A 16,754-nucleotide genomic window follows, 5' to 3' on the forward strand; every position below is an offset into this window, starting at 1 on the left:
CACATCAGAGCTATATAACCAGAGTATCTTTTCAGTTTATTACTTTCTTCGAAGGTCCCACAAGCTGCAACATGTCCTTCAGCTTCCTTCAATGTTCTTTCAAGCCAGGTAGGTCTCTTTCTAGTCTCAGGTACAGTGGCTCTGGGAGATTCAACAAGTTCATGATCATCAAATTCTTCATGAGGATATTGATCCATCGGTTCAGGTTCTTTAGACTTTGATTCTACATTCTTTGGAGCCACCTATATCTCATCATCAGAGTCCAAGTGTGAACCCTTGGACTTCCAAAAAGCAACATCTTCATCAAAGATAACATCCCTGCAAGTTTCAATATAACGTTGTCCTGGTACATAGACCCTGAAGGCCTTTGAATCTTCATTGTAGCCAACAAAAGTTCCTTTCTTCCCGGAAGGTTCCAATTTTGTCCTTTTCTCCTTGGGCACATGAACATAAACAGGACAACCAAAAATTCTTAAATGTTAAATATTTGGTCTCTCACCTGTGAAGACTTCTTCCAGAGTCTTGTAGTCCAAGATTTTATCTGGGCATCTATTTTGAACATAAACAAATTTTCTTGCGGCTTCTCCCCAAAGAAACATAGGGAGCTCTTGATCATGAAACATGGCCTTGGTAGCTTCCATAATAGTCTTGCTCTTTCTTTTGACTGTTCCATTTTGTTGAGGATAGTAGTAACTATTAGCTCCCTCTTAATTCCAACATCCTTGCAAAAATCAATTAATTCCTTGGATACATATTCTCCACCATTGTCAGATCTCAAGGTGTTTATCCTTCTTCCTGTAGCATTTTCAACTTGTGCTTCAAATACTTGATCCTTGGACTTTAGAAGTTAAATTTGTGTTTTGCGTGAATAATCATGAATGAAAGTGACATAATACAAGCTGCCACCCAAGGTTTTATCAGACATAGACCCACAAACATAAGAGTGCGCAAGATCTAAGGTCCTTTGGGTCTACTATCACTGCTAGTACATCTTCCTTTCACAATTTTCCTATGGGCACATCCCTTGCAAACACTATCACGATCAACTTTGATTTCCAACACACCTTTAACAAAATCTTTCATTATAGTGAAAGCTTTATAGTGAATATGAGCATACCTTCGATGCCATAGCTCACGAAGATCAGTGGTGTTATGTAGCAAAGCTTGAATTGAATGTCCAAGGAGATGATATAGGCCTCCAATTCGCACACCGATGACCTTGGTAGATTCAAAAGAGGCGACCTTCTTCCATACTAGAACTTGTCTATAAATAAAAGTAATTCTATACCCTTTGTCTTCAGGAGATGAAATGGACAACAAATTCTTCTTCAAACTAGGAACATATAAAATATTGTTAATGGATACATTACTTCTAGAATCCAATTGGAAGGATGATGAGCCAATCCCTTTGAATTCATATTTTCCATTATCTCCAAGTTCAACTCTTTGAGCAATCTTCTTTTCAACCATTTTAGAGAGATGATCACGATTCCCAATCATGTGCCTAGAAGCACCACCATCCACCATCCATATTTCATTATGACCTGCAATGGAACCTGTAAAAGCAGAAAAAAATGAGTATTCATCATTAGGGTCATTCTTTCTAGGCCTTCTCTTATGAGAGGATTCATCAAGGTTAGCAGCAGAGGAATGATGTTTCCCTTTTCTCTTTCAATCTCCATTCCTTTGACTGCAACTAGCTCTGCACTGTCTATTGAGAAACTGACTACGCGCAACTGTCTCTATGCCTCTCTAGTATCTGACTGCTACTAGCTTTGCATTGTCCCTCAAGATCTAACTACACCTGCAAAACACTGATCTTCCTACTATTGAATACTGTGGGCCCTCGTAGCAAAGGTAATGATCCTCGAGGAAACACCTATCTGATGCTGTGGCTCCTCCTATCTTGCAACTCTGAAGCATCACGCTCCTCCTCCATTTAGAGGTATCGCTGTTATTAATGCAAACTCCTCCAACATGGAGGTCAATTCACCTATCTTTGTCGAAGATGTCCACTACTCTTGCCCCTTCTTGTCCTTTCTCTTTGGACACTGGGTGATGTGGTGACCAAACTCACCACATTTGAAGCATTTAAGCTTCAATAGGTCCGTTTTCTTCTTCTTGCCTCCCTTTGAGTTTTGTCCCTGACTGGGACCCTTCTTTGCCTTTCTCTTACTAGCAAGGGCAACATTTTCTTCCTCCTTCTCAACTTTTGGTCCTTTGCTGCTGTTGCTGATAGTACCTTCGATTAGGCTGAGCCTTAGCTCCTCTTGCGTGAAGTCACTCCATAAGCATTCGCAATTTGATAGCTGATCTCATCCAGTGATCCCCTAAACAAAGGTCCTCCATTCCTTGGTAAACCCATTTAGAGCTACTTGCACATCTTCTTTGTCATCAGGTTTCTCTCCTACAACTGCTAACTAATCACGAACATTTTGAATTTTGGTGAGGTAAGAGGTCACGTTCTCACCCTTCTAAATTTTCATGGTCCTCAGCTTCTCCTTGAGAATCGTTTTACGATTCTTCGATGGATCCTGGTATAGTTTTACAACTACATCCCACGTGTCCTTTGCCGTATTCTTGTCTACAATATGTGGAACAATATGATCTCGGACCCCATCTAAGACCATCCTCTTTATCTTGGCCATCTCTTTCTTGAAGTTTGCCAACTGTTTTGCATCTATTTGCTCTGCCATGACATTTGTCACAAACTCCTTCAGACCATGCTCATCTAACAGAAACGACATCCTAGCCTTCCAGACGCCAAAATTAAAGGCTTCGTCAAGTTTGCTCTGATGCCTGAGTCCTGTTGAAGCCATCTTCTGAAACTCAAATAAACTGGAGTCTGGATCTGGAAATCTCCTTCTCCTTCCTGCTCGACCTTCCTTCTGCTACTCGCACTCCCTTAGGAACGTGCAGATCTGCCTTCGGAAATCCTTCTCCAGCCAATGTACTGCCTTCAACTGCTTACTGAGACTACTCGCTCTTCCTTCCAGATGGCACACAAATTGCGACCTCTGCAACTCGAACTGGCTATTCTGGAAAACTTGCACTAGAAAATTAATTTGCCTGCTTCGACTTGCTACTACTGGAAAACTTGGATCTCCTTCCTAAAAACTGTAAGTTGGAAACCCTCTGAGAATTCACGAAATCCCCTTTGGGTGCTTTTCTCTTCCTGCCCATCGCAAATCTGCAACTGCAACCCTTGCTACAAATCTACTGCGCCCAAATCTGCTCAATGGATCAACTGATCTGCTCAATGGATCAACTGATCTGCTCATCAAAATTGTTTTCCGACAACCACACTGCTTGCAAATTTTGCTTCTGAGCAAATCAAACTTTTCCTGCACTTTGCCTCTGGAAATTGATTTCTGCCCAACAATTCGCAATCCTGGGTTGACCTGCGCAGATATGAACTCTGTGCTTCAGATCTCCTTCTGAAACTGCACGATTTGCCGATCTTTTGCCTCTAAGCCTAAGATCTTATCAACAATGCTCTGATACGATGCGGAATTTCTTTGAAATTACAACAACTGGAATTTATCCTCCTTACTCATTAACAATTTAATTGTTTACAACACTTAACGAATAAATCACACTGCAATTCTTCACAAAATAAATATGCTATGGAAGCAAAATCAGGTATTGAGAAATAAATGCACACACATAAAAAATTGACACAATTATTTTGGACTGAAAAGTCCTCAAAAAAACCCCGAAGTGAAAACCGGTGCAACAGATGAGGGTTTATTTTATTATGCAACAAAATAGAGAATTACAATTGCTGGCCTCCCTGGCTCAACTCCAAAAATTATATCTCAACTGGGAAAATTACTTTTCCCTCTCTCCAAGTCAATTTGGCCCTCACTGGGTAACTCGCACTTCCCCGTCTATTCAAGTTTTGCTTGGGGTTTATATTCTACTAGGTCAAATGGAGATGGAGTTTGTCAGCACTAGGGTTTCGCTTGTCGATTTTGAGTGTTTTTGCTCGGTCGCATCACACTGGCTCCTTGCGGGACTCCTGGGTGTCTATGGATTTGAGGCATTGGTTCTCTGGACTATAGATGGTGTTTGTGATGCGTTCACTCACAATGAGGTACATTTCAGAGTATGGCTCTCGTTTCTCTAGGAGTGCGCTGAGGAGGATATTTTTGGCATTGAGCCGGTCACATCCTATGGGGAATGCAAATTGCTCGACCTTAGAGATAAATGTCATTCCATTTGTGAAATGACTTCTGGGTGACTAGGATAAAATCTTAAATCTCTGATGCTATCAAACCAAGAAGCTCGACAAAGCTACTTTGCATAGAGGAACAATATAATTCAGCAAATCAATAACGTGCGTAATAAGAACAATAAGAACAATATATGTAACCCATCCTTGTTATATTATCAACATACAATACAACAGCCTAGGGCTCCTGTACAAGAGATAATGGCCCTCAAACATCCACAAGTACAAGAATACAAGATACAATGACAATCTCGTTACAATTACAACATCTACGTCATATCTCGTCTTGCCGGTCCTTCGTTTCCGATCTGCTCTTTAGCTGCCCCTTAGTCCATCAAGGAACAACACATAGAGACTCTAGGAGGGCTGCTTGTGATCACTGCTGCAAGTCACCTCTGCTACAATGAACTTTGGCTCATCCAATTTGCTCCTCTAGGTTGGCCAATAGCTGAGCTCCAATTTGCCTTTCCTAGTGGTCACTTTAGTCCATCAAAGTGCCACATAGGCCTTTAACTCTTCACCCAACACACAACTGTCAATGTCCTTGTCTGCTGCTTCTAGGGCTACTTTGGATACCTACACACTTCCCTCCAACAGTCCAAATATGCCCAATACATACCACCATCCAATTAGTAATCTATCTCAACATAAAACCATCATAAACACATACTTCACCTCTGTTCATGGGCTGATGTGTACTGCTGTAGGTTTGCACTATTGGTTAGGGTTACAACAAGCATTGCTAAAACACTTCCCTTCACGTCCAGGCCTCCTCCACAACTACGACTTCCCTTCAAATAGATCTAACCACTCTCTGCTATAGTTCTGGGCTACAAACAACTCCCAACAAGCCTTCACGCCTACCAGAACAAGAGGTTTGGGTTTGCAGCCTATTCTGCTCCTCATAACAACCTTTCGGCCCCCTGTCTAGGACACTTAATTCTTGCGGCCTATCTACAATTTACCTCTAGAAATGCGGCCTCTTCAATAGAAGAGAACCCTCCTCAAATCACATGGAAACACATCATAAATTTTGCCTAGACCTGTGGCTGCCTCCTAGCTTGAAGCTCGGACCTGTGGGAGAGAGTAAACACACAAACAGACTCAACACTTGTCCTCCTTGCTCCTCTAATCTGCAGCTGCCTTAGAGATAGTTTTCTATGAGGAGATGCACATTTGGATGTCTAAAATGATCTCCATCACCTCATATTTATACGAAATATGAGGACTCCCAAGAGACGTAACTTTTGGACACATCCATCTCAAGCCTACATGACTTGTATGTCCAAAAACCCATCATTAACTTCAAAAATTCATATCTTCACTTAGACATCTCAGAATTCGATGATTCTTGATGCGTTGGATTCTCCTCGACATCCTCTATCATCTCCATCCATCACATGCCTAGTGGGCCTCATGAATTTACACCCACTAGCTTGGGTGCAAAGCCCAAAGCTTGGGTTCCAAGCCCACAATGCCTTATTGTGGTGCTCCAACCTCCAAACCCCGTACCCTAGGGCTTGGAGTACCTCCCAAGCTATCAAAATTCAACAATTGACACCATAAGGGATGCGTTGAGAGCCATGGGACTCCCATCATGTGCCGAGCATCATTTCACACCATGGGCACCCTTAGCACCTTCAGCAACTTGTTTATCCCCCCACATTATTCGTGAGATGATGCACTTGGACTAGTGTGCCCAATCGACGTACCATTATGCAGTGGCAGCTGATTCGAGGCCCAGAGGAGGTTTGTCTCACCCTTGGGACATGGGAGGGTAGGCACCATCATCAAAGCCCTCATTTGGAACATTATATAGGCTATTCTATCGTCATGAGACCCACGAGACCAACATTTGTGCCTAAACCCACTTTGAGGCCCCAAATGATGACTTGCATGGAGAATTAGGGGCCATCCCCTAACTGGTGATTTGTGGAGCCCTCTCTCACATGTTGGCACCTAGAGGACTCAACATGGCGCTCCAACAACCCTACATCAGCATGACATCATCAACTCAGCTAGCATTTGGAAGGCTAATTTATAATTTGAAAAAAGCTACTTGGTCGGCGTGTGACCAAGACTTGTATTTTCACATTTTTATAATGTTAGGGGCCCTTTGGCTAATAAATCGACTTAGTGAGACACATATAAATTGAACTAAGTCTCATTTGTATTGGATCATCATCACACTTGGGATTTTCGGCCTCTTTGGCTAATTCACACTTTTTTTTTGGTGAACTTTTGGAGTATCTTGGATGCACTTTGATATTTGGAGCTGATTTTTGATCTTTTCTTGGAGCTACTTCTTGAATATGGATGGATATATTGCATGACTATCTTGTAAGTTCTCTTGTTGATGAAAATCTTTCTTTGAAATTGTCTAATGTATGTAATTGCTGCAACTAAAGTAAATGCTCTTGTGCCCTAATTTTGTTGAATAAATTTTTGAAAGCTATTTGGTTGGCTCTTGCATATGTTACTCATGGTATATAGCATGCAATGAATGTTCCTAGTGATGAAATGTTATTTTTCTTCATGAAACTCCATATTCTAATAGTAGGTAATTGTTGAAGGTTGGTAGCTAGGGCATCAACTTTTAACCTCCTTGAAGACAAATTTGGCCAATCTAAAGCATCTAGGACTCCATTAGCCCAAGGAAGAAGGCACTAGCCCAAGCCATTTGGTGATCACACTCTCTTTCTTCCATAATTTTTCCTCCTAAAATTTTGGTCCCCTCTTCTTGGATGGCTAGGCTAGGGCATAGAGCGAAATTCATTAGAGAGGGAATTGGTGGATTTCGAGAGCATAGTCCTCAAGCTTAGGGTCTTATCTACAAGACCTCAAAGTTTGGGAATCATCTCTCGAGTTTTCATCCATAAAAACACTTGCCCTAGGTGTGCCCTAGAAGGGAAACCCTAGTTTGTATTCCTTTGACTTGGGGACTTCTTTGAGGGTTGTATGAGCTTAGTATTCGTTGTAATAAATCATAAGAAGCCCTTTCCTCTCCTCGCCTTGATCTCAGGAGTACCTTTGACCATGTAATTCACAAAACCCTAGGTCTTCTGCGAATTTCTTCTAGGTCTCTTAAGGGGAGCGAAAGCCTTTCAAATTGTCATATAGAGCTTACCTTGAGAGGTCCTATCTCATCACCTAGTACCAATAACTATGGAATATCTATTAAATGTGATCATCTACCTACCTTGACTCCTCCAATCGGTGAAAGTCCGTAAAGAGCCGGGGACTTTGACTATGGTGAAAGTGGGTCATTGTCCCATTGTTATAACTTGGTCTAGCTCTTTGTCCTATAGGTTTCCTTTCCTTAGGGCCTGCTAGATTGTGTGGTAACATGAACAATTTTGTAGACTTTGGTCTTGAGGGTTTCACTAGCACTTTATTTCAAATGCTTGTTTTTAATAAGAGCATATGTTGACATTGTGGAAAAAGTCCCGAAAAAATCAGGATTTATTCCTAAAATCACGATTTTTTGGGCAAAAGGATTGAATCGGGCAACGTTTTGGCGATTTTTTCGTAAACGAAAAAATCACGATTTTATCGAAATAATCCCGATTTAATCGCGAGTCGATGGAAAAAATCGGCATGAATTTTTTTTGCGTGGATAAACAGCCGCAAAGGGTGATTTCGGTTTATTTTTTGCTGTGCGTTTTCATTGTTCACTGTTTTGGCTGCTGTGGAGAATCGACTCATCGAGGGTTACGTTCCAAATCCAACTTCCGTTTGCAACTGCCATTGCGTGGAGAGGAGCCGGCAAGGTATGTCAACAGTCACAGTTAAACAGTTCTGAGTTAATAACTTAATGTTTCAGTCTTTCAGTCAAGGACCAAACCCTTAACTCGCTGACAGAAAAACCCGTGTAGCAGAACTTTAAACCCTTTCTTGTGGCTGAGTTGGACGGTTGTGCACAGAGACAAATTTCCAAACCATATAAGTCAGATTTGGGAGCTGATTAAGTGCATCTGTTATTGCTGAAGGTAACCATATATTCCTGTAGTTTTCCTGAGATATTTCAGAGGAGAAATCTGAGTTTTGTGGCTGCTATAACCATCTTCCAGTGATATGTACCCATTTGAATTTAACATAAGTTGTTGCACTGTTGTTTATATTATCTTTGGACATCTGCTTGATATTATGTTTACCTATTCGAGCTGCAGGAGGAAGTCAATGAAATCTTCTTGCTGCAACATATTTAGGTTCATCATTTTATCATGATGTAATGTTCATATCAGATTATAGACTTGAAATTATACTGCTGTTACAAGCTTTGTTAGTGGGCTATTTTCCCTTCAAAGTGCAATATAAATTACATGTTGCTGGAGTGAAGTGTTTTCCATGGGTATTAGATGATGTGATGTCTAATTATTTAAATAAATTCAAGAAAAAACTTATGATAACCAATTAATTTTTAATTCAAAAGCAAATTTTCTTTGATGATTATGGCAAATCAACAAAAGTCTATTCAATAAGTTCTGCCATCCATCTTAAAATACCTGAAGGAAGACTTCATTTATTTCATCCACATATTTTAAAGGTAAATAACCAAGCAACCTGTCCCTGTTAAATCCATTGTTTTCTTCAAAAAAAATCTCTTCTTCTTACAGTGACATTTTGTTCTGTCATTAAATTGAAAATTCAATACTGTATATAAAATCAAAATGAACCAGATTCACTGCCTTAATTCCTGCTAACAGCTACAGAGTCTGAGCTTCTTTCTTGGCCTACTGTCAATAGTTTAGACTCCAGCCTACCCTTTCACTAGTCTGACTAGGGTTTGAGGAAAGTAAATAAGATAAACATTCATGTATTAAGATGGTTCCAAGTGTCAAGGAGGGTTGAATATGGTCATTTAATAAAACTGATGCAAATCTATTACATGTTCAAGATTTTATATGGGCTGGCAAATTTAGAGTAAGTTCCTGCTACAAATCTGTAGGGAACAAAGTCCTGCAAAAACCCTACTGTGCTCTATGTCAAATATAGCCAAATAGGATCAGCATACATACATTGTTTGAGTGATCTGTTTCAAACTTTCAGGACATCATTTAGGACTATTTTGATGGATCATTGCTAATTTAATTTGTTTCAATTTTTTTTGTGCCCAGGTTTAAACTTTAAATTCAAGCTCAAAGTTTAAAACAAAATGCCAAGGATTTTGGATGCTATGTGGGAGTTTGGTGAGCCTAATACTACACCCGAAACTGGGGGGTCAATAGAATGTATTTGACTTGCAAGTTGTGTGGCAAGCATATGTCAAGAGGCATCAACAGATCAAAATTCCATTTGGGGCAAATTCCGGGGCAAAATGTTGAACTTTGCTCAAAGACAACTCCAAAAATCAGCCGACGGGCCATTCAATCATTGATGGATAAAGAGGACAGAAAAGACACTAGGGTAGCACTAAGAAACCAACTTGTAGGGGGCTCAAGAATGGGGGGAATTGAGAGTGGTAGTGCTTCTACAACAACATCACCTTCCTCACCCATGGGTACTCATCCTTCTATCTCATCTTTTTTTGTTCCTAGAACAATAGCTGGTTCCCAACCTGGGATCAAATCATCAATGGAAAAAAGGAAAAGGCAGACGCTGACAGGTTGGTCAGTAGGTGTCTTCTATGGAGTGATGTTCCTTTCAACATTCCCAAGACAAACCCATTCTACCAGCCTATGTTTGATGCTGTTGCTATCGTTGGCCCGAGGTACAAAGCCCCTACCTTTGCAGAATTGAGAGGGCCTCTTCTTCAAGATGAAAAGACTGATTGCACTGCTATATTGGTAGAGTTTAGGGCATCATGGGAACACACTGGATGCACAGTCATGTCAGATGGTTGGACTGACCAGAAGGGTAGGACCCTTCTTAACTTCTTGGTTAGTTGTCCCAAGGGGATAATGTTTATGAAATTTGTTGATGCATCTGCACACATTAAATATGCACGTTTATTATGTGAGTTGTTGGACATCTTCATTCAGGAAGTAGGCCCAAGCAATGTTGTCGAAGTCATAATGGACAATGCTGCAAATTATGTTGCAGTTGGCAAGATGCTTATGGAGAGGTATCCTAACTTGTTTTGGACACCTTGTGCTTCTCATTGCATTGACTTGAAGTTGGAGGATATAGGTAAGATTCCTACCGTGAGGGATATTGTTGAATCATCCAAGAGCATAACAAAATTTATATATAATCATTCATTTGTGCTTAGTTTGATGAGAAGATTCACCAACAACAAAGAGTTGGTGTGGCCTGCCATTACACGATTTGCCACTACTTTCATATCTCTTCAGTCTCTATTGAATTTTATGTGGGAGGTGAAGATCATGTTTCTCTCAGCGGATTGGCATTCTTTATCTATTAGCCGCAAACCGGAGGGAGAGGGCATATGCAGACTAGCTTCATATGATCAGAGCTTTTGGGCAGGAGTAGAGGAGGTGTGTGCCATTTCAGAACCTTTGGTAAAGGTTCTTCGGTTGCTTGATGGAGACAAGCCCGCAATGGGCTACTTGTATGAGGCCATGGATAGGGCCAAGGAAGCCATTCGTGCTTACTATGCAGATAAGGGAGACGAGGGGTTAGAGAAACAACAGGTCATATGGAGAGTGATTGATCAACGATGGAACAATACCCTCCATTGCCCCATTCATGCTGCAGGTGTCTACCTCAACCCTGCATTTTCTTACGCTTGTGGTTTCAGATTTGATGCCGAGGTGATGGATGGATTCTTCACTTGTGTCGAGAGGATGGTGTCATCTGAGCAAGAACGTGAGGAGATTTCTAAAGAAATGGAGGTCTATAGGATGGGAGGTGGCACATTTGGTTTTAACATGGCTATTAAGAATAGGACAACCAAAATGCCAGGTAAGCTTCAGTTTGTTTCAAACTTTCAAGTTTAGAATTTCAATGTTTTTTTTATGTTTCTCATTTTTCTTTTAACTTGTAGATGCTTGGTGGACAAGCTATGGTGCCAGAGTATCCCATCTCCAAAAGCTTGCCATTCAAGTGCTCAACCAAACATGCAGTTCCTCTGGGTGTGAGTGCAACTGGAGTGTATTTGACAAAATACACTCCAAAAAGCGCAACAAGTAACAAGATTTCAAATTAAAATTTTTGAATTCATTTGATTAATTCTAATATTTAAATTTTCTAAGTACTAATTTACAATCTATGACCCTAATACAGATTGGAGTCCCAATGCCTCAATGACATGGTCTACGTCTACTACAATCTTCGATTGTGGGTGAGACAGCTTCAGAAACCTACTGTTGTGGAAGCCATCTCATTGGACAATATTGATACCACCTCTTCATGGAGAGTCGAGACTGAGAGGCCGATCTTGGACTCGATCCCGGATTGGTTAGGTGTGGATCTAGAGGATGTAGCAGTTGCAGAGGAGGGAGAGCCAGAGATAGAGGAGGAGGAGGAGGCGGAGCAACATTAGGGTTAGGAGGCAGTAGCAGAGCTGGATGACGATGCTGAGGAGGAGGTGACACCATCTAGGATGGGCAGCAGTAGTAGCATAGCACAAAGGCCACTTCTTCCATCGACTTCTAGAGGACGATTGAGTCCATTTGATTTTGTATCCCCAGGGGCAGGGTCTTCTTCCTCTAGAGGAAAAGGCAAAGCCATTCCCTATTCCCGTAAAAGGGGAAGAGGATCTGAGTGACTGATTACTTGATGACTTTTAGATGACTCATGATGTACATTTATTATATTTTTTGTTGATATTTTGACTCCTGAGAGTTGAGACTCAGACAGGACTCAAAATTCAGGAGTTGATTCACTATTTTGATATGTGATGTAGTACTAGACTTTATGTACATATTATATATTAGCTTTCTTTACATGTTTATGTGGAAATGCATTAGTTTGATGTTGTGGATACTCTAGATGTTAAAATTTAAAAAAAAAAATGAATAATTTTGTGTTTTTTTAATTTTGCCGACTTTTTCAAAAAACTCCTGACTTTGCCCAGTTTTTCAACTTTTGGATCCTTGCCGTATTAATCCCGACTTCGACTTTTTCCACACTGGTTGATACCACCATCTCTTTCAAGAAAAAACACTTGTTAACTTCTGCATGTGAATAGAATCACCATGTGACATCCTATTTGTCAAGGTGTTTTATGACATGCATGTTGAGTAGGGAAACTTGGAGGATATAGAGGGTCCAATTCATGATTCTGTTATTTTAGTCACTAACATTCATGGTTTGATTAGGGTGCCATTCAGGTCTTGATGACATCTGAAATCTGCTGGACTCTACCCATCACCTATCAGTATTAATGAGTAGGTCAAATTACGTAGTGGACCTTCTTATGATACTCTTCGATGCACATACCCTGGACTTTATGGTTAAGGTGTTGATGTCTTTTTCACTTCTTCAGGAGATGTTTCAGTCATAGTGAGACGAGATACATCTTCACTCTTCCCTTTCTGGGACTGTCTATAATATTGCCACTGAGGTTTCTGCAATAACATCTTCATCAGAGTACATCCTGTTGTAGGACTGGTTTATGGGGATGTGCAGCTGCCATAGTCAACCATTGTGCAGTGATGTGATTTCTTCTAGCAATCTTTTTGCTACACAATTGCATTTTACATTATTCTAAAATTTTTTGTTTGTTTTTAAACTTTGACTGGAGATCTCTGGCTAATTTATTTTTTAATCTCCTTGTCCTCTTTTGGTCCTTTCTGGACATGAATATGTTACCATTCTTCTTTCCACACTTATGATAACACAAGGACTTTGTGCTAGTCTACAGAGGAAGCACCTATTTCAAAAAAATTATACTGTCTAGAGGGTAACAGCTAATCAAATAATCTTTTTGATTGTTACTATGTTTATTTCATTTTGTAACAAGTTTAACTAGTAGAAGTTGCACATGTTTATTTTTGATGGCCAATGGTGATACAAAGAGTTCATACTAAATATAGAAAATCACAAACTAGAGTTCTATTCATGGTTTGTGTTCATTAGAAGTTAATGTGTTGAGTTTCTTATCGCAGATTATTTTGTGGATACAACAAAGCTCTCAGAGTTTTTGACATACATCGCCCAGGTCGTGATTTTGAGCAGTACTCAACACTTACTAGTACAAAAGATGGGCAAACAGGCAATGCTTTGTTTCCACTGAGCCCCAGTTTATCAAAATTTTTGAACTTAATATGGTCTCATTGCAGGAAGGTCATCTTATACTATGAATTTCGTAATTTTATTTGAACTTATATTGGGAGTTGTTTTTGTTCTTTCTAAAGCTGTCATTAGGGATCGCCTTCCTTCATTGAAGAATTAAAAAGGAACGCAGTGTATATTAATGTGGTGTAAGAATGATGAGTGTTGTGCTAACTATAATTAGAAAGGATTTTTAATTAAGAGATAAGACCCCTGATAGAATATAATGACCAATGTTAACTCTGCATAGAAATAACGTTCGTATTGATGTCAGGCCTAGTTATAAAGTTAATTGAAATTGGATGAGTTAATAAGACACACTGTTAACTAAGTTGATCATGCTTAAGACATACTCCTATTTTTTGGGGGAGTGATGCTGTTATGTCTGAATCTATTTACATAAAGTTATCTTCAATAAAAAATAATCAACTCACATATTGCACTATAATCATCTCATATTACACAATTTGGCTCTCTTTCACTCAATATGGTATCAAAGTCAATACCTATCTTGGAGTCTGTAAAGATTGCATATATCCATATTCTGTGAATAAGAGACTGTGTTAGATTGAAGACCATGAAGAAGACTTTGGTGGTATTTCTCTATTGCAAGTGTTCAAAACATATTCCCTTATGACATATTTCTTACGCCTCTTACACCTTTTGCATATTCTCATAAATCTATTACATATGTCATTCTCTTACATGGCCATGTCAAATGATCATTACTCATAACATTCCCTTATAATGAACATTTTATAAACTCCATGCAATCGTTCCTACAACAAATTATCTTACTCTAGCTCCATGCCTTCTGCACACCTTTGAATGAATCCTCCCTAGTTCAAGATCTATCAATCTCTATTTTCAGTTGATTTACTTATCATGATAGGGGACAAGACTCTTGGAACCTCACTTATTTTGAAAAATTCACTTACATTGGCTATGTTTTGGAATTTGTGCCCTACGTTAACATAATACATTGTTTTGGAATTATTGTGTATGAGCATTCTTTTGTGCCGATTCCTTGATTAATTAAGAGTTCTAGTACTCTCCCTTGGACCTCTGGTGCTCTATGTTCGTGTTTATGGTTATCTGGTGTGTTCTAATTGCTTGCTATCTATCAATTGAGTGACAACTGTGTGGTCCCATACAAAGTCTTCAGCTTTTAAGAGCCCTCAAATATAATGCGTTGATCTCTATTCATTATCAGGACATATCTAACATTTTCTATCAACAAAACTAGTCTCTAGACTTACAATATCAATATGTCCCATCTGTAAATATAATGACACTATTGTCTTTTTCCTTAAAAGTATAACATTGGAGTTTAAAATATGCCCCCTTGTCTGACAAAAGAGGGTATTTCCACATAGGACAAACACCTTAAGCAATCGGTTACACAACTAGATCAAAGATCATATCACCGATGTTTTTACACGGTTAAAACCCTCTATATAGAATGGTCCTATTTCCTTGGTTTATAAGCTATACACCTTTTAATAGGCACAATTATCCACCCATGTGGGTGACCCCTAGGAGAAAAGTTTTCTTTTGATGTTTCAGCTTGCCAACCAACAACCCTATCATGATCCACATAGCTAGCCTTGAATGAATCTCATCCATTCTCCGGGTATTCCTTTCTTTATCTGGCCTGCTCATCCAATGGTGGGTCATCAAATATGAGGTACATTAACCATTTTTATATTCAAATGCTTTCTTTTAATGTTTAAAGGCATCCTAGTATGAATCACAGGTTGAATTGGATGATACATTGCTTTTGAATGTACACTTGTTCCCTTGCTTCACCTTGGTGGTTATCACTTGCCCCTAGTTTAGTGTGACCGTCTTTGAGGCCTTTCTCTCACTGGGCACAAATTGGAGGCCCTAATTGATGTTGCGAATCCATGGTACCATCACACCTTCCATGTTCCCGATGTTGAAATTGTAACTAGGTTCGGTTTTCATAATTATTGTATTTGTATTAATATGTATTTCTTGTAAAAACAAAAACAAAAAATATTATTCTTTTTTTATTATCAAACATGTTCTTCTTGCTTTATTTTTGATCAAAAGAAAAGTCAAAAGGGCATGTTCTTCATGACACTATAAAAATAAAGAAAATTTGAATTTTGTAAGCATCATTTGTTCCTCCATGTTGCCAAGTCGACCCTCCTATAGTTCATGTCGGCCTACCCAAAAGACATGACCTTTCACATACGGAAACAACTATAAATTGGCACATATCCTCCATCATTTGGCAAGAAATTCAGCATTCGTTTGTGGTGATTAACTCAGAGGTCTGAGGTAGAAGAAAAAGGTTTATGAGGAAGGCAAGCTCAAGCCTATAGTATATAATCCTGAGGTATATATAACCGAGATTTCTGTGACAGAACAGTCTGAGCTCTGAGGCACACATATCCGAGTTCTGAGGCATACATATCTGAAGTTCTGAGTTACCTACATTTGAGACTCCTGAAGTACATGAACGAGATTTCTATGGCATATAAGGCACTGTGCATGCGAAGGCTCTGTGGCATCAACTCTGTCGTTATTAGGCTGAAATATAGGATGAAATTTAGGCTTCTATTGTGGACAAATATTTGGCATTGTATGGACAATTTTGTGAACTCTTCAGTGGACAGAATCATGGCATATAGTGGATAGATCTGTAGCAGTTTTCATGTGAACTATTGCTTGGTGGAGGGTTGACTTGACACTTGGATCATTGGTTTGTTTTGACTTCGATTTCTCTTGCTGATGAAGAAGCTATAAAGAAAGGATTGTTGGGTTTTCCCTCTTCTGGGGTTTTGCCCTGGCTTGGAGCCTAATTTCTCACGTCTCTTGTCATTTTGTGCATTTTATTTGTGTAATTGCTTGATGATTTAATGAATTGGAAAATACATACATAAATAATCACAAGTAATTACCATGATAAGAAATTCTATCTTCAATCAGAATTTCAACATGGTATCAGAGCTAAGGAAGATCAAAGAAGCAACATGTTTGGAACCTAAGTTCAAATTCTTTGATAACTTGATCTGGGTCTTTGGTATGAAAGTTCGAGGCACCTTCTTTTGTGGTATGCGAACAAGATGAGGCTCCTGTTGACTGAATAACACAAAGACCTAAGGCTATGAATTTTAGTGATGACAATACAAGTCTCTGTGACAATGTTGATGCGAATTCTCTATGATGATATTGATGCAAGGCCCTATGAAACATTCCTGTGTTGATGCGAGTTCCTGTAGCAAACATTCTCTGTAATAAAACAAGCCTTATATGGCACCTATTCTTCTGTGATGTGGCAGGCCTATGTAAGCAGATTGGTTGAACAACTTAT

General features: G+C 39.5%; 2 protein-coding genes across 6 annotated transcripts in view; one reads left to right on the forward strand and one right to left on the reverse strand.

The window, feature by feature from the left end:
- Positions 1 to 197, reverse strand: part of LOC149263295 (uncharacterized) — a 48,653-nt gene extending 48,456 nt beyond the window's left edge. Inside the window, exon 1 of the mRNA XM_089448647.1 lies at positions 44 to 197. Within this exon, the coding sequence (XP_089304773.1) occupies positions 44 to 197 (154 nt within the window). The remainder of the gene's footprint in view (positions 1 to 43) is intronic.
- Positions 1 to 16,754, forward strand: part of LOC149263294 (Transducin/WD40 repeat-like superfamily protein) — a 403,412-nt gene that overhangs the window by 144,482 nt on the left and 242,176 nt on the right. For all 5 annotated transcript variants that reach the window (XM_089426056.1, XM_089426049.1, XM_089426052.1 and 2 more), the window contains exon 8: positions 13,246 to 13,352. In XM_089426056.1, coding sequence (XP_089282182.1) covers positions 13,246 to 13,352 — 107 coding nt within the window. The remainder of the gene's footprint in view (positions 1 to 13,245; positions 13,353 to 16,754) is intronic.

The sequence above is a fragment of the Pinus tabuliformis genome, chromosome 6 (assembly GCF_031772625.1).
Source record: "Pinus tabuliformis cultivar Carrire ecotype Pingquan chromosome 6, CPIR1, whole genome shotgun sequence".
NCBI classification, from domain to species: Eukaryota; Viridiplantae; Streptophyta; class Pinopsida; order Pinales; family Pinaceae; genus Pinus; species Pinus tabuliformis.